This window comes from Pipistrellus hanaki (assembly GCF_964339955.1).
Source record: "Pipistrellus hanaki genome assembly, chromosome: 10".
In the NCBI taxonomy this organism is placed as follows: Eukaryota; Metazoa; Chordata; class Mammalia; order Chiroptera; family Vespertilionidae; genus Pipistrellus; species Pipistrellus hanaki.
The window spans coordinates 18912062-18930762 of NC_140512.1; the positions used below are offsets into that span (position 1 = coordinate 18912062).

At 42.8% G+C, this 18701-nt stretch overlaps 1 protein-coding gene across 8 annotated transcripts in view; it reads right to left on the minus strand.

The window, feature by feature from the left end:
• MAGI2 (membrane associated guanylate kinase, WW and PDZ domain containing 2) overlaps positions 1–18701 on the minus strand; it is a 1098541-nt gene that overhangs the window by 29448 nt on the left and 1050392 nt on the right. For 2 of the 8 annotated variants that reach the window (XM_084897041.1, XM_084897039.1), the window contains one exon: positions 9761–9849. The exons of the other annotated variants lie outside the window; for them this stretch is intronic. In XM_084897041.1, the coding sequence (XP_084753167.1) occupies positions 9761–9849 (89 nt within the window). The remainder of the gene's footprint in view (positions 1–9760; positions 9850–18701) is intronic. 8 annotated transcript variants of the gene reach the window in all.

Consider the following 18701-nt stretch of genomic DNA (forward strand, 5'->3'; position numbering starts at 1 on the left):
GTGGAGTACAGAATGTGGAGGTCCCTTCTCTGTCCCTCCTTTCCTTGTCAGATTGGCCCCTAGGGGGTGAGGAGACAGGAGGACCGACAGGCCATGTTACTGCCATAGGGATATGCATCTAATTAGAGAGGCTAACCAGTGAGGCTAAGGCCTCTAAGTGTTCCATCGCAGGAGGAATTTATGAACCAAGAATTCGGGGAAATACGTATAATCAACACATCCCTGTATTTTCTCCCTTCAGGTCTCTGGCATGAGCAGAAGTTTGTGGCTGTCTTCCTTGACTTTGATGGACTCCCCCCCCCCCCCCCCCCCGTTGTACCCTTTTCCCTGTTTCAAAGCAGAAGCATCCATTTAATGGGGTGAGGGGATTGAAGATGGACCAGATAGAGGAGAAGGATGATGAGAAGGGCAAGACAAACATTTCAGCTGAAAATTGTTTACTTGTGAGGAAATAGGAGTGAAAATAATTGACCGGATTTTGTTGTATTCTAGTCTGCAATCCAAACTGAACTTCCAGCTTGCTGGGAGGTATTAAAGTAAGTGCTAGCTTTCTGATTTTTCAAGTTCACTTCTACTCCCACGAGATCTACCTCAGACTCTGCTGGATCCAATACCACTTCCTTCTATGAATGGAGTTTATTTGGCATCTTCTCTTAAGGAGGGGAAGTCAGGTCTACCAGTTAACTATGGTGGTTCTTTCTTAGAATGCAGTCACCTTACACAGTTATTTATATATAAATATATGTGTATTTAAATGGAGCAGGTTAGGGTAAATGTAGGTAAAAACGCTGCAGTTATTTGAAAGAACTTAATTTTCATACTGGAATGCTGGAGATTGGAAGGGTAGGATTTTTTTTTTTTTTTTTTAAAGTCTCCCTCCCCAATGAACTTACTGTACTGGAATTCCTCTTCATGTACTATGTTCCTATGGCACAATTAGTTTTAAGTTCCTTCAGTCATAGGAGTGCCTGTTTTCTTTTTCTTAACAGACAGACCATAACCTTCAGGAGGGCAGGGCCTAACTTTGATATTTCCTTTCTAGTCTCCTTTCCTCCCTCCCTCCCTTCTTTCCTTCCCAATGCAAGGCACCACTGGGTGCACAGGATGGCACAGCTGAGCTAGTAAACATGGCTCTGTCCTCAAAGGGTGAGAAGGTCTCTCAGGTGGCTAGCATGGGGCTCTGGGCTTGCTAATTGATCCAATAGCTAAGGAACTGTGAAACACATATCATAATAACCCAACCCGATTTTTTAATAATAAGAAACAAGATCACAGAAAGGCACAAAGAATACCAGATCTTTGTGTCATATTTTGCAATACCAGATGGCCTGGCGATGCATTTTCTTTGCTAAGTAAACTGGCAATGCATTTCCTTCTACTCTGCCTGTCCCCATGGTGAGTCTGCCACCCGCTCCCAGGGAAGATGAAGGGAACACTGTCTCCTTGTCAGTGTGCTCCTTGGTGGGGCATCAGGATTGCATTCGATTAGCATGTATCTGTTTGCAAGCTCCCACTTAGCTCCGATGGCAGGACAATTGACGTTTCTTCTCCCATAGAACCTGAGCTGCTGCTTCAAGGAAGCCTTTTTGAAAAGATATGGGATACATAGAGACATCAGCAAATAAACCAGTGAAACAACGCCAGACTCAGGAATTTCCTTTTCTACATAAGCCATCCTATTTCCCTGCTGCCAAGTCCTCATTCCACAATCCACCAAAAACAAACAACAGCAAAAAACAAGAATCTAAAGAGCAGCAACTAGAGAAGGAAAAAGAACCCTGGTAACAAGAGAGAACTGATGCTAATGCCAGTCTAATGAGTGCTTTTCTCCTACCCAGTGGTCCTCGTAGAAAAGCCTCACCTCTTGTCTATCAGTCTCGAGGGCAACTAAATGCCAGAGCAACTTGCAAAATAAAGTTCAGGTGGAGAAGTCCTCTTTGCTTTTTATTCTGAAGCTTTAGAGCTGCTGGTTCTCAAAGAGCACCGGTGTGATATTGTCTTTTTTTTTTTTTTTTTTTTTTTTTTTTTTTTTGGGTGTAAAACTTACTGTCTTCACTATTTAAAGTATACACTACAGTATTAGAATTAGAGTTGTGCAACAGATCTCTGGAACTTTTTCATCTTGCAAAACCAAAACCCTAGGCCCGTGGAACAACTCTTTTTTGCCCATTGTTCCCAACCTCTGGCAACCAGCATTCTGCTTTCTTTTTCTAAGATTGATGACTTTACATAATCATATTGATGCGATCAGGCAGCATTTGTCTTTTTCTTTCTGGCTTGTTTAATTTAGCTTAGTGGCTTCAAGGTTCCTTTATATTACAGCACGTGACAGGAGTTCTCTCTTTTAAAAGTTTGAGTAATACTCCATTGTATGTATACACCATATTTTCTTTATCCATTTATCCTGCAATGGACATTTAGTTTGCTTTCACCTCTTGTCTATGTATAAATGCTGCAATAGACGAGAATGTGCAAATGTCTCTTCGAAATTGTGTTGTCGATTCTGTTTTTGATGTATACCCAGAAGTGAGATTGGTGAATCATAGAGTAGGTCTATCAATATTTCTTTTTTTTTTTTGAGTTATCTCTACACTGCTTTCAACATTGACTACACCATTTCACATTCCTACCAACAGTGCATGAGGGTTCTCATTTCATCACCATCCTTGCCAACACTTGTTATCTTCTGTTTTGTTTTTTTGTTTGTTTTTAACAGTGGCCATCTAAGAGGTGTGAAGTGATATCTCATTATGGTTTTGATTTACATTTGCCTCATAATTAGTGATGTTGAGCACCTTACCATGTGCTTTTTGGCCATTTGTCTATCATCATGGCCCAGGAACATAGAATCAGGGGTTTCTAGAGAGCATTTAGGTGCCCCAGGGCTTTTGGTGTAGGAAGATTGGGACACAGTCACACTGTATTGGACAACCAAAAGTTAACTAACATTTCACTTCCATGCTGAGTAAGCAGCCTGGGCATCGCCTGATACTTCACTTTGAAAACAAACCATTGATTGCTGTGTGCCCCTGGGTAATAAACTATTGATGGATATAACGGAAAAAGGCTAACTGAATAGATGTATTTCGCTTGAAAAAGATAATTTTTCTCCCTCTGGCATTTTATGTGAAAAGAGAGAGAGAGAGAGAGAGAGAGAGAGAGAGAGAGAGAGAGAGAGAGAGAGAGAGAGAGAGAGATTTTGAACTTAAAAAGAGACATTGAGAATTTCTGCTATTTTCTCTGTTAGTGAATTTTATAATGAATTATACAATGACCCAACTAATTTTTTGAAGGCACTATGTTAACAACAATATTTCTCCAGAAAGTCCCAGTGTATGAGAGCAACTCCACGCAGTGATGGAAAGAAGGATTGTCCGTACATTACAGTTGGTAGAATGAAGGGCAGCGGCCATTATGTCATCGCTCACAGGGCAAAAAGGAGCTGATGTGGAGCCTGGAGCAGGCATTGAGTGAGATTCTGTATTCATACTCTCCTTTTCTGGTCTTCTCACCCCCAATGTTTTGAACTCTTTTGGTTTTACCTGTTGAAGACCCATGCCTGATGCAGTTGCCTGGTGTGAATCACTATTTGAAAGTTCACACACATCTTAAAATTCCTACCGGCTTTTTACCACCCACATTAGTTTACACTAATGCTAGTACTTGAAAGGTATTAAGACATCATATAACTGAATGCTATCATTTTACAGATGAGAAAACCAAGACCCTGAGAAATTCAGTAATTCTTGAAAGGCCACCTGAATCGTTAACAGGCTCATTTCTGATTTTTTTTCTATTTCTTTTTCCTGACAATGGCTCTGCCATCTCGCAAATACTCAGGATCTTACCTGGGGATAATTTCTGAGTCCTCCTTACTTCTTATTCCTTTTACAACACCAGCCATCAAGTCTTTATTGACTCTTTCTTTCAAGACTCTAGTATTGTCAACTCTCCAGTATTTCGCTTTTATTGCTTCAACACCTCATTACCCCATCCCTGAATATCCCAAGTAATTATAGCAGCCTCTTTATCTAATATGCCTACCTCCTTATCTGATCTACCAGGTGTTCTCAACTCTGGCTGCTCATTACATTGACCTGGGGCACATCCTTCACGCCTAACCCCTACCAGACCATTCTGTTTACATTTAATTGATCTGGAGAGGAACCTCTATGGGTATTTTTTAAACCAAGTTCCCCAGGTGATTTTAAAGAGTAGTCAGGATTGAATGCCCTTTCCAGGATGTTTTCTACCACCCCTAAAACACTTCGATCCCCAAGAATCTTCTATGCCTCCTCATGGCTGTTGGTTTTCAGACATCTGTCTCTTCCAAGCATTCAAAATTCTTACATTTCTCCTCCCTCTGCTTCTCAGTAGGAATGCTATGCTCTAGTCATATCATTCAATTCTTAGCATTAGACTTATTTTCCATAATATCCTATTTATATTTTTTAAAGAATATATTTTTATTTATTTCAGAGAGGAAGGGAGAAGAAGAAGAGAGAGAGAGATAGAGAGAGAGAGAGAGAAACATCAATGATGAAAGAGAATCACTGATTGGCTGCCTCTTGCACGTCCCACACTGGGGACCAAGCCTGCAACCTAGGCATGTGCCTTTGACCGGAATTGAACCTGGGACCCTTCAGACCGAGGGCTGACACTCTTTCCACTGAGCCAAACTGGCCAAGGTTCCTATTTCCATTTTGAATTGTAGTACCCTTTTGCCCTCCTCTCTGCTTATACCAAACCTACTGGTTTCTCAAGGGATTATCTTAAGACAGCTTCCTCCACGGAACCCTGTTGGACTCTTTGGGTTGTTAGTCCTCTTGTCTCAAACTCTCTTATTTTTCATGTTTGTACTGTCTTGCATTTGTTCCAAGTGATTATTTTCATCTATTTAGTGAGATTGAGAGCTCCTTGAGAGAAGGGACAAAGTCACATTTTTTTTCCTTCCTTTTTCTGTAGTCCTTACAGCATCAAATAATGGCTGACCTATAATCATCCTCTCTAATAAAAGAGAAACATGCAAATTGACCGTACCTTTGCCACACCCACAAGCCAATCAGGGTGAATATGCAAATTAAACCAACTAAGATGGTGGTTAATTTGCATATCCAGGCCAGAGCAAAGACTGAAGACAACGTAGAAAGAAGCCAAGAGCTGCAGAAGGGAGCAAAGCTTCGGAGAAGCAAGCAAGCAGGGTGGCGGAGAAGGAAGGGAAGCAGGCGGGAGGGGGAGAGGGAGAGAAGCAGGTGGGGCTGCAGAAAGGGAGGTAAGCAGGTGAGGCAGCGGAGACCACAGCAGGAAGCCCTATTGCAGGAAACTTCCTGCAAAGGGCCTCTAATATAATATATAAATTTGGTAGAACTTGGTATAGACAGGAGGCTAGAAGGAAGCTTGGAGAGTTTCTCATGGTGTGGTGGCCCTTTCCACACAGCAAGGCCGGCACACAATCCCACTCAGACAGTCCTAATATCAGCTTGTTTCGCAGTTCCTGGTAGGCTGAAGTTACCAGGACACTTATACATGGCATTTCTGAGGCAAAGATGCAACTCTAGCATGTTAAACTACAATTTGTGCTGGCAACATAGGTCATATGACAATTTGAGTGAAAACATTTTATAGAAACAATAAAACTTTGATTAACCAGAAACAATTACTTGGAACATTTTGGAACATAGCCAGTTTCTTCCACTTAACTCTTGACAGAAAGAGATACATGATGAGAAAAAAGCAGATAGGGAGAAATTTATTCAAAACAACAACAGCTAAAAAGCTTAATTCTGGGTTAGGATGAGAGGGTCAGTGAAAATTTGCTGTCAGAATGATGACCTTGAGATACTGCAAGACTTCATTTGTTCATCAATTCACTTATTCACTCTCTCTGTAAAGCATATTAGAACCTAGGGTAATAACCAGTATTTAAATTCCTAAAAGGGGAGGAAGTATGTGTATAACTAGGCTGCCAAACAGAGAGTGAGAAGGCACAGGAGAGAGGTATAAAGGCCCACCTTCGGAGAACTGAGAGGTGACTTCGGATTGGTGGACTTGGAGGAGGCAGCCTTTCATATGTTCTTGTAGGTGGATATGACTTGGGAAAAGGGTTTTCCAAGCCAAGGGATCAGCCTGTGACCAAGGTGAAGGTGAGAACATAGGACAATGGCAAGTGTTCCAACCGGCCAGAGCATTGACAGATAATAGGATAGAGTGGGAGATAAAGAGATAAGACTGATTTGTATGGGGCCCAATCAGAGATAGATTTGGGTGCTCATTTAAGCTTCATCCTTGTTATTAATGCATGTAAAAGGCATTCCTTAGGACAATCAATTGTTCTAGCATCAGTGAGCAGGGAATATATATATATATTTTTGTAAACAATGAAAGTACTGTTTTCCTTCAACATTTCCTAAACATACAGCGCTCCTTTAGGGTGGAAATATTGTCATTCATCTTTGCACCCTGTTTTCTGAAAAAGCAATAGGAAAGCTAGGCCTTACCACATGACTGTATTTAAGTGGGAGCTCTAGGTACGGGAGGTGTCACAGGGTGGATGCTCATCGTGGCCCACAATGGGGGGCAGCAGGTGGGGAAGGCTTATGAGAAGATCTGTGGAGAGTAGCAGGTGAAGGCCACTTCCCAACAATAATCTTCACATTATTGAGTGCTATGCTCTAGGCATTGTGCAACACAAGCCCCTGTGGTCCTGCCCCTTCCCCTCCACTCTCAGCCCTCCTTTCCTAATCCCTCCCCAGCCCATTTCAGTGCACAGCAGCCACTTTTTCTCCAGAAAATGGGTCATTCTCCTTGTAGCCTCTCTGAAACCTACTCTCTGACTTCCATATCAGTCTTCTCTTCCATTTCTCTTTTGCCTCTAGGATTGCCCTTCCCTGATATTCCCCAATTCTCTCTCTCTCTCTCTCTCTCTCTCTCTCTCTCTCTCTCTCTCTCTCTCTCTCTCTCTCTCTCTCTCTTTCTCTCTCTCTCTCTCTCTCTTAAATATTTTTGTTGATTTTAGAGAGGAAGGCAGAGGGAGAGATGGATAGAAATGTCAATGGTGAGAGAGAATCATTGATCAGCTGCTCCTGCACACCCCCCCACTGGGGATAGAGCCCGCATTTCAGGCATGTGCCCTTGACCGGAATTGAACCTGGGACCCTTCAGTCCACAAGCTGACTCTATCCACTGAGCAAACTGGTTAGGGCTCCAATTTCTCTTACTTGTTACTCATGTGTCAGTATGTCCCATGGACTTGCCTCTCTTGCTACATAATGGGTCTCTCTAGGAACCTCGTTTCACTCATGGCTTTAGCAGTTCTCTCCAGGACCCCCTGGCTCCAGCCCTTGAGCATCTTATCCTAGTGCCCTGTGTGTGGCTGCTTCACTTAAGGGTTCTCAAGTCCCAAACTGACACCATTTTTCTCTCCTAAACTTGCTCCTTCACCTGTATGGTATCATCTTCCACCTGGTCCTGGGTCACAGGTCTCCTCTGATTCTTTTCTGCATATTCATTATTCATCAAGTTTTGTCCTTCCATCAGTGAAATGTTTGAAACATCTCCAACACCATGTCCACATGCTATTTTCACCACCACTTCTCTAATTTGGTTCCTCACATCAGTTTCCTCAGTTTTTACAATAACATAACTGCCTTAGTTTCTTATAAAATCCATCTTAAATGCTATCGAGATATATTTCCAAATACTTTTTTGTCCTCCCACTTAAACCATTTTTGCTGGCATCTGATTATGCAATATTCGAAAAAGGGCATAGAAGGCCCTTTTTCATAGAGCTCCACTTCAATGTTCTCTCATTTCCTCCCTCCCCCTCTCCCATTTAGCCTCTGTGACAGCTGCCTCACCTCCTGCCCACACTGGTGAAATTCTACTTGTCACTCAAGGCCCACTGCCATGCCACCTCTTGGGTGGGGTAGAATCTTCTACAACTCTGCTAAGTAGATTTAGTGTCCTGGGTCTTTTGGCCTCTTATCACTCCTTTGACAATATTATTCACACCTGTTTCATTGCCTGATTTTCTCTGTAACCCCTACTTGTTTGTGAATACCTATGGGCAGAGACTTTCTAATGCATCTTTCTACTCCTACCACCTGACAAGGTGTCTGATAGATGTTTGTGGAACTGAACCAAGACCACAAAGAACCCTTCCCTTCTTCTTCTTTTTTGTTTAAGCTAGTGACTCTAACGAATTGGTTCATTCAGGTCCCTTCACCTCCATGAATTACAGACCAGTTAAGGTAAATTATATAGCAAGCATATGTCTGAACCATGATCACTGGGTTAGATTTCCCAATAATTATTCTCTGGCTTTATTCCTTCTCCAGTACTTTGCAGCTTTCTCCTTTATTTCCTAATTTAGGTTTCCTCTTATTAATAACTTCTCCTTGAGAGACAGACACTTTAGAGAAATGACACATGTAAAGTTCCTATTTTTGTAGGCATCTTTGAACAATGGTTGCAATGGTACATGTGTGTATGTATAGATATTTATATCCAATATAAAACTATTTGACGAGGAAGTGTTTAGCAGTCAGACCACTTAAATCACTTAGTGAATCATATTGCCTTTTATATTAATTTTAAACCAGACCTGGATGGCAATGCGCAGGGTCATGAATAATTGGAAAGTATATTTCAGAAACATACTGAAAGCCTTGGGTGCAGAGTTGCTCACCCTCAGCTGTGCCCATGTGAACGGGGTAGAATTAAACTAGAACTGAAGAATGTGTCAGTCTGAGTCAAGCTTCTATGGCAAACCATGGGGATTGAGCAAGAGTATCAGTTTCTGTTAAAAAGTCAGGCTGACATTTAAAAATCCCAGTCCTATTAAATGGTGCCAGAATCACATGCCCACTTGCAGGATCTGACGGTGGAAACATGGTCTGCTCTAAGGATGTGTCTGAGGGATGGAAAGTTGCTTAGACCATATTTGCAAGGCTTTTATCTATTATATTCTGCTTTGTTTACATGTAGGATACATTTCTTTTTTCCTTGAGAATTTTTTTTTACTAAAGTTTAGGCTAAACTATAGCTAACATTTGAGAATGTTCATTTTGAAATAGTGATGAATACTGTTCAGGTGCAAAATTATGACTATTTTCAAAGAAGTTATACCGTTTCTCCCTGCTCCCCTCTCCCCCTCCATTCTTGTCTTAAACTTGGTGTAGCACTGAGTATGGAGGAGGGACAGTGTAAGATGCAGTCCTGAGCAGATAATTGCCACAAAGCAGGCTGGCAATACTGGGATACCCAGTGGAGCTCAGAGTTCTAGGGCTGGAATGTCTGGCGACTGTGGCTCTCTTTCTGCCTGGTGCAAAAAGGGTGGCCTGAGTTATTGCTGCCTGAACTAGGGCTGAGAGGAAATGTGTAGTCACTTGCACTGGAGCTCATGGAGGATTTTGCACTCCAGGCCCAGCTACCATGTCACGTCTTGGGTGGGGTAGAATCTTCTACAACTGCGCTAAGTCGATTTAGTGTCCTGGGTCCTTTGGCCTCTTATCACTCCTTTGTGTGGGGCAGAACTCTGACTAGCGCCGTGTCTGCTCTACTCTCCTGCCCTTTCCCTCCTGCTGGGCCATTCACGAACCCACCAACCCTATCACTTATAGGGTCTTCGCTATACATATTTTCAGAGCTCTAGCAGTAATTAGACAAGCTACTATGAAAGAGAGCATTATACATCCGTTAAAAACATATACAAAACCAAAGCTCATTAGAGAAAGATAATATTCATGCAGATTTTACAAACCGTGTCTTTAGGGTGGCCCAATAAGTAGAAATATGGGGACCCATGCTTGTCACTTTTCATGCACATGGAGAGACTGGAAGGTACCATTCCTAAAGGAAGGGGAGGAACAGCCTAGGACCAATCATTAGAATTAACAGAACCAGTGACAAAGATATATTATTACTGTTAGAATCAAGATTGCTTAGTATGTTTAGAGCAGCTGAATAAAAATTATCTAGGCAGTAAGAATAAAGACTTTAAGTAAAGCTAATCATATCAAGCATGCAGCAAGTGAAATTAGTGAAAGACTGAGCTACATGTGTATTCCAAAAGTTGATTTTTCTCAAAACATTGAGGGCATCCTGAGGTGCTTTTAAGGAGGCATAAATGTTTTTGGGTTTTTTTTCTCCCCCAAAATGCAGATTTTTTTTCACAATGAAGAGGTGTTTCAGTGATATCAGCTGTCATTTGAGAATCAGTCACAGTAATCATTTCCAAATTTTGAAGAAAAATTCTCAAATTAGAGATAGGGCGTGGTACTGTTTACACTTATGTTTTCTCTAATAATCTCATAAATTCCTACAGTTCCCCTCACCTCTGACAATTTGCTTATGTATAGTCAAATTTCACAGTTAACTTGCTGGCTGTAATTGTCTTCTGGAAAAAAAAAAAAAGCTGAAAAAATGCAGCAATGTCTTGTCTGCTGAACTCTGCTGCACACCCCTGTCCAAGTGCTGTGCTTGAAACCAGCTTCTTGGCTGTTGTTTGGTGTGTATCTTAGAGCATGGGCTATAGTTTTTTTTTTTTTAATTTTAATTTTAATTAAAAAAATTTTTTTTTATTAATTTCAGAGAGGAAGGGAAAGGGAGAGAGAGATAGAAACATCAATGATTGAGAAAGAATCACTGATTGGCTGCCTCCTGCATGCCCCCTACTGGGGATCGAGCCCACAACCCGGGCATGTGCCCTTGACTGGAATAGAACCTGGGACCCTTCAGTCCGCAGGTCGATGCTCTATCCACAGAACCAAACCACAGGGCTATAGTTTCTTTTTAAAATTCTCACTGGAGGATATATATTTTATTGATTTATTATTATTATTTATTTACTTATTTATTTTAATATATTTTATTGATTTTTTTTTACAGAGAGGAAGGGAGAGGGAGAGTTAGAAACATCGATGAGAGAGAGACATTGATCAGCTGCCTCCACACCCTCTGGGGATGTGCCCGCAACCAAGGTACATGCCCTTGACCGGAGTTGAACTTAGGACATTTCAGTCCGCAGGTTGACGCTCTATCCACTGAGCCAAACCGGTTTTTGCTTGATTTTTTTTTTTTTTTTTGAGAGAAAGGAAGGAGGTGGGAAGGAGGGGGGAGAGAGGGGGAGGGGAGGGAGAGAGATAGGATGTCCCTCCCTATAGGCACCCTGACTGGAATGGAACTGGCAACCTTTTGATGTACAGACGACGCTCCAATCAACTGAGCCGCTTGGCCAGGGTCTGGCTGTAGTTCTTGATGTACATAACGATAGGTACTAGAAATTCAAGAACGTCTACAGTAAATTGATAATCTCTAAGAGAAAGGCCCCTGGGAGATGCAACCACTGTCTAGGAGAGGAACACCTACCCCCGTGTTCTCTCAGCTCTGTGCGGTGTGAGGGAAGGGATGCGAGGTTAATCTGATCAGAGGTACTTAACCCATGCAGCTCAGGTTATGACCCCCTTTTTGACAGTCTATACTGATGACAGTCCCTTCTAAACGCCTAACGTGCTGTGCCCCGGTGCTGGGTAGACCTGGCTTGCCTGTGCAGAACGGAATGTACTCACGCAGATTTCCGATTCTGCCGCCTGGGGTGTTTTCCAGAGCTCGGTGTGTGTCTGAGGGAAGGGAGCCTCCGGGTGAGAGCTAATGCCTCAGCTTAAATGGAAAGTGGAACCTCTCTGTGGTAAGGAAACGAATGCTTCACAGTGAGTGTCAGAAGTAGAAATTAAATTTCAGGATTTATTAATTGAATTTACCACTCAGCCCTGCCAAGATGCAAGTAATTTTGTACAGAAATGATCAAGCTGTTTTAATGTCACACAGGGAAAGCTCTCATTGGATTGTAAGTGTGGCCTTTAGTGGCCTTGAAAGATACATGTGCTAAGAAACTTCAAGGCCAGAAGGTCAAATAAAAGGGCCCAGAACTCGGGGGAGATAAATTGCTGTGAAGGCTGGGGTCAAAACTGCCATGAAATGTGAAGAATGGAGAGTTGCGTACTGTGCTAGACACATGCAATGCACACTTTGTGAGTGTGCATGTTCCGCCCTGAAGCCAGGCTCCTAGGGAGGCCAGGCCACTGACTGGTGGAGAGTGTGGCTGGAAGACCAGATACCTTTCCATAGGAATGTAAAAGGTACTTTGTAAGCAAATGTCTGAGCCACTTCATAGTCAACATCTTTTCCATCCAGGCTATGTATGTGTGTGTCTTGCTCTATTAAAAAAATTTTTTTTGAACCCAAACAACACACTGAAGAATGGGGGATTCTCAATCTTATCTCTGAGCCAGACTGAAGGCAGTGCCCGGCCTGTGTGGCTCAGTGTCAACCCATGAACCAGGAGGTCATGGCCCAATTCCTGATCAGGGCACATGTCTGGGTTTCGAGTTGGATCCCCAGTCGGGGGCGTGCAGGAGGCAGCCGATCCATGATTCTCTCTCAGCATTGATGCTTCTATCCCTCTTCCTCTCCCTTGCTCTCTCCGAAATCAATAAAAAGACTGCAGGCAGAGTTCTAGAATAACATAAAGGTGGCCTTCTGGATTCACTATTTCTTCCACCGGAAACAAGTGTCGTAGAGCATTTTAGTTTAAAAATTGAAGCTGCTGGGTTGTTTGGCTAAGGAACACAAGGATAGGTCAATAGGCACAGGCATCTGAAGGGAGGCTCGGAGACTCGATGTTTGCTGGTGATGGCAGTTGGCTGGACCTACCTAGGAATCTGCCTTAAGGACTTCCCTTTGAGCACCTGGGTAACAGGGTTTTGTTGGCAAACCTCTCCACAGGGACCAAACCTTTTCTGCATCATCGCTACGTTGAGATGAGAGGAAATGAGACAGAGGGAAATAGTTCTGGCATCCAGCACAGCTTCTCACGGGTCTCGTTGAGGGGTTAGAAGCTCATCTTGAAAAGATATTCTCATGCTATGAACCACAAGGTCAGACTCTCCTCAGTGGGGAGGGTGTGAGCTGAGCTCAGATGGTCAAAATGCCTGAGATGGAAAATGGGAGGACAATGGGAGGAAGATCGGGCCTGCTTTAAAAAACGCTGAAATGGTTGCATGTCTGGAGGGCTATTCAGACTGAAGGGGCGAAAGAGGAGCCGAGGTGAGGGTGAGGTGCTCTTAGAGGGCGGAAGGCCGACAAGACATAAAGGAGGCAGCAAGCGGTAAAAGCTCCTGTGGGCCCAGCCTTTACAACAGAACCAGAAGAGATAAATAATGCAACCTCCAGGGCATGCTTTCCCTGGAATGGCATTTAAAAAATATAGAGTCCGGGCCAAATCGGCTCAAGTGTGTATTGTGTGTGTGTGTGTGTGTGTGTGTGTGTGTGTCTTTAAAACCACAATGCATGCTTTCTTTTCTCTTAACCTCCATCCTTGATCTCTACTCCCATTGTGGGCTATAAACATATTTCATCTTGTGGGGGTATTCTTACATGATATATAACATGCATGTTTCTCTTTAAGCATATATTAAGTAAAAATATTCTCTTAATTTTTGTGACTTCTCTGCCCCAATGTTGTCACAGTATTCCGCAGTGTTTCCCGGGAGAAAGCTGCCTCCTCCCTGGACTTCGGTGGCAGCAGCCCGCTCTTGGGAGAGCTTACCAGCTTCACGTTGGGAAGAAAGGGAGGGTTCTTATCAGAGCCTAAAACCTGGCTCTCGGGAGGTTACCAGAGGAACTGGCATGGTTAGGTTTCCAAGATGCATGTGGGAGTGCTTCTCAGTGGGGTTTGGGAAAGGTTTCTCTTCACTCACCCATCTCCTGCCGCAGCTTACGTGCTTGGGAATGGAAGGAGGTTGGAACTCAAGGACCAAGTGGGTTCTTGGTAGATTTCTTGGTGACTGTATGGTCTAATATATTTTATCAGAGTCTAAATACCTCACAAGTGAGGACTTGGGGAAGAAGATTACTTAATATATGCTTAAAGAGAAAAATGCATGTTGTATATCATGTAAGAATACCCCACAAGATGGGATATGTTTATAGCCCACAATGTCCAAATAAATCATGTGAAGAGAAATGCATGTCCTCATCCTAGAAACACTGAAAAGAATAAACGAGGCTTTGGCTGAGCACGGGGAGAGCAATTTCAGAGTTTTGTGTTCTTTCAGGAAGCACCTGCCTGACTCCATGACACAGAAACCTGCCTTGGTTTCACGGCTGGGGAATCTCCTGGGGTGGCCCAAGCACCGCAGAGCGGGCTGAGCCCCTCAGCCAGGCGCCCCCGCGTTCTACCTGGCCGCCTGTGTCCTCCCGGCTCTGGCTCAGGAGAGGGTGCCGGAGTGATTTGTGGAGTCTCTCATGGAAAAGGAAGATACACTCAGCCATGGATGTCAGAAGCTGAAATTAAATCTCAGAATTTATTCTCGAAGCAAGCAGCCTTTTGCTCTATTAAAGTGCAGGTGGATTAGTGCAAAGGCTAGGGAACCACTTAAAGCTCCCGTAAACTTGGTCTCTGAGGAAGGGGTGAAGGCATGGAGACCCTCCCCTCACCTTTCATTGTGGGGATAGGAGCTCCGAGGAAAGCCTTGGGGTGTGAGGTTACAGTGCTCCAGGCTCCCCGAGGCTTGAGGGGAAGAGCCACGATGAGCAAATTTGCTAGAGAAAGTGTTGGCTCACTAACTTGGAATTTGGGAATAATTCAGATAAGGTCTAAGCCGACATTTACCTGTATTCAGCAAGTTCTTTCTTCAAAAAAAGTAGGAAGAATTAGTATAAATATTACAAAAGAAGATGCTTAACGAACCAAAGAAGCCAAGTACTTTTCAAGGATCCTTAACACTCTAGAAGTACTTATTACATTCCATAACTAGTTAATCAAACTCACTTAAAAATATTTAATTGGAGCAGATCCTTTGGGACCTTTAACCAGTCACCAATCTGTTAGAATCAGTTGTTACATGACTTCATTCTTAGATTGTCATTTCACTGAGGGCCAGAACTATCTTACCTGTGGTGTCTCCACCATGCTTTGCACATAGTAGGTTCTCAGAAAATCCTGGTTTAGTCGAGGAAATAGTAATGATGTCAATAAATGATATTAATTACAGGCTTTGTCTCACATGGCCTATTTAGTAAGGGTAGATATACTGTCTGAGATTTATCCTTGTATGATCAGAGGGAAGGAAGAACTCAAACAAATAATTGTAAATGAGAAGGCTTACAATTTTGTTTGCCAATGTATATTTTTAAGGAATAAATAAACAAACATTGCCTATTGCCAGATAAGTAGAGACCAGCACTGCTTAATCTGGTGCTCTCAAAGATCATTGTAAAACACGTTTTCTTTGTTGATTAAAGGAAGACCTTTAACTAAACCATTTGGCCCATCTCTTCCTTCAGCTGTAGTCACTGACTCAGTCAGATCTTTACTTACTTAATGCAGTTTTATAATACTTACAAAAAGTAAATAATTTCATTTACCAAAGGCCTATAATCAAGTCAAAGCCTATTAAAGACACAATTAACTTAGAAAATGGAAGTGTAGGCAGAATCTTGATTCATGGATTGGTTATTTCTTTCCTTTTGCGTGGGCATTTGGTGTTAGCTGTCGCTGGGCCATTGATTTTGTGAGAATTCAGCTTGTCCTTATAACCCTGGCTGGCCTCCTCAGGCCACTAGAGACTCCCTTTTACTCACAGACTCCCTTCAGCGTTCTAGTCATAAAGACCTGCCCCCTTGCTTTTCAAGAGAATAAACAGGCCAGACCACCCACTGAGTCTGGGAAACAGATTTCTGTTTTGCTTTATTTTGATCAGATTTGAACAGCAAGTACTATGAGGGGAGAAGGCGTGCGTGGGTCTGAACAGCTTGTGTAAAGAATTTTTTCCATCCAATGGCTGCTCCCCCCTGCCCCGGACCCTGGCTCTGTGGCTTGGTGTATAAATCAAGTGAGTGTTATGTTGTCATCCCCAGATGCTGATGAAGGAGACCTCTCTGTCAAGGCAGGGAGCTCATTTGTACAACTTACTCCTTTGCAGCCTTAGGACCAGGATCCAGACATTCTTTTCACCATTTTAGATGTAATTCAAATAGCAACACCCAGGGTTCAGGAGGGCACTCCTTTGGGTGTAGCATCTTCTGATTTTTCTTCTTCTTCTCAGTATGGTGGAGTGAAGGTTCCTTATTTCTGCCAGTTGTTGAGATGTGTGTCAGGGGAGGGAGAGCTTGCACTCTCTGTTGAGTTCATAATCAACAAATTCTTATCCTGAGGACTAGAGTAGAATTGAAGTGTCTATCTCCTGAGCTTCTCTTTCAAGGACTTAACTATAAAAGCAACTTCTCCTTCAAAGCCCTTATCATCTCCCCATTCCCCTCACAGCTGCTCGCAGCCTCGGTGGGCAGCCACCACTCTGGCGGCTGCGTTTGTTGATTTATGCCTCTGAACTGGTAGAGGTGTCACCTGGCGATTAGTCATGCGGTAATTATGGATGGCTTATTTGCAGCAGACTTATTCCTCTCCTCAGCTCACTTGGATTCATGCTGGTTTTGTTTAGTCAACAATCTGACAGGTTACCCATGCTATTTTTTTCTTTCAGTTGTCTCTGCACTTATCTCTCTGTCACAGATCACCTTAAGGATGCGGAGTGGGAGTTTTGTATCTCTCTTGACTGGGATAGGCCTTTCCTTGGCATGGACCAAAGTCCAGATAAGGGTCCTGCCTCACAGCTGTTCCGTGTTCTGTGGAAGTCAGAGGAAGGGCTGGTGACATCACCTAAAGCCCTTCCACAGGCTTGTTCTTCAGCCCCTCATCTTCAAAGTTCGCTCTCCCAAGCTAAGTTAAGTCTGAACAGTTTGCTAATAGGTTATGTCTCCTATGGATTCTGATAACCTCCTTTAACGATCCTTTAAGGATGGATGTTATGCCAACCTTAGGATCTTAAAAAGGCAAAGAGAAACAAACATAGGACCAAACTTATAGTTGACAGAAAAACCAGTTTTCCTGTGATTAGGGTGCATCTAGACAAAGTGGATTATATTCTTGGTTATATTTACTGGCACACTGTTCTTGTTGCTATTATTTCATTTTGTCCCCCCCTCCCCTTGCCAATTTAATTAAAATACACTCTAGTTTATCTTGGACAGAAACTTCTGTTTCATGGTAGAGTCTGCTTAACTGATGCTGGAGGGATTATGATGTTCTTTTGGCTGTGGGCACTATTCTTATATTGGGGTCATTTGTACAGCCATGGATGTGGCCATGCTATGGTTTGCTCCTGGTGCAGGAAGGAATTTGAATAGCAGGCTTGTGACTGCTATTCTCAAATGTCTGCTTGCAAAGTTGGTCCTTGGTGGCATCCAGGACTAGGATTGGCCAATTGTCCTCTAATAGAAACCTTTCTCTAAAGGTAAGGGTGTGTCACTGTACCCCAATTATTTGCACAAACAATGTGGTTTATGCTGAGCACCTGCTTTCATTAGGGGAGACTGGAATCATTTTATTATTATTGATTTTGAGAGAGGGGGAGAGAGAGAGAGAGAGAGAGAGAGAGAGAGAGAGAGAGAGAGAGAGAGAGAGAAAGGATGGGAGAGAGGGAGAGAGAGAGAGAAAGGGAGAGAGGGGGAGAGAGACATTGATTTTGTTGTTCCACTTATCTATGCATTTATTGGTTGATTCTTGTATGTGCCCTGACCAGGGATTGAACCCACATGCTAACCAACAGAGCTACTTGGCAGGGCCCACCCTGGAATTTTGGTATGTGATAGGCAGAGTGTCAGCATGATCAGCCCCCGGTACAAATCTTGGGTGCCAAGTCTCAAATGAGCTTCCCTAGGTAGCAACATCACAAATCTGTTGCTGAATTTTTGTTTCTGGGGGAAGAGTGCTCTCTGGTGACCCCTCACGGGGTGGAGGGAGAGGAGTGGGGGGAGTGGGGGAAGATAGATAGAGAATAAGAAACTTGCATGTGGATTCTTCCAGTGTCAGCCTATATCTCCCCCCTCCCCCATTATGATCCTACTGTGTATCATTTCTAAAGCACTGTAATTAATCTTGTTATTACTAGGACAAGTATATTCTGTGCCCCAGGAGCCCAGATTTCCTTTTAGCAAATCTCTGAATGTGGAGTGGTCTTGGGGACCTCTGAAACACCCCCCTCACTGTCACTATGACCTTCCAGAGATACCATGTGATGGCATTATCCTCAAAGATGCTCACCTGATCCTCAACCCTCTTGGTTTCTCATACATAACCATGCATCTTTTAGCTTAGAGTTTCCTGAAGAACTAATGTTTACTTGGTTTATGATTATTCTTTTACTTCCCTAAAGGAAATTGCCCCACTCTATTAAATTTCGTCTTTTTGAGGCATAATTGCTAAGTTATTTTTCAGTCACAATCCATGCCAATCTACCATCAAAAGTAGCTGATGAGCTCTCATTACCAGCAAGTACGATTTAATGTTACATTTTCAAATATATTCAGACGAAATTTTGCAATATCGCAAGAGTTTTCATCCTTCGAAAGTGTGCTCAGGTATTTAACAAACTCTCTGGGTTGGTTAATTTTAGATCTTAACCTTAATTAGATATTTTTGGGTAACATTTAAGAATTAATGGGATAATGTTGACATGATCTTGAATTTTTGTCTTGTTCAAAAACCTGTTTTTATTTTTTCTTAAAGATGTGTTGAGGCAGTTCATGCTTATGCATTACAGGTTATGCCACAGGTGGCTCAGCAGTACTGTCCTATCTGACCA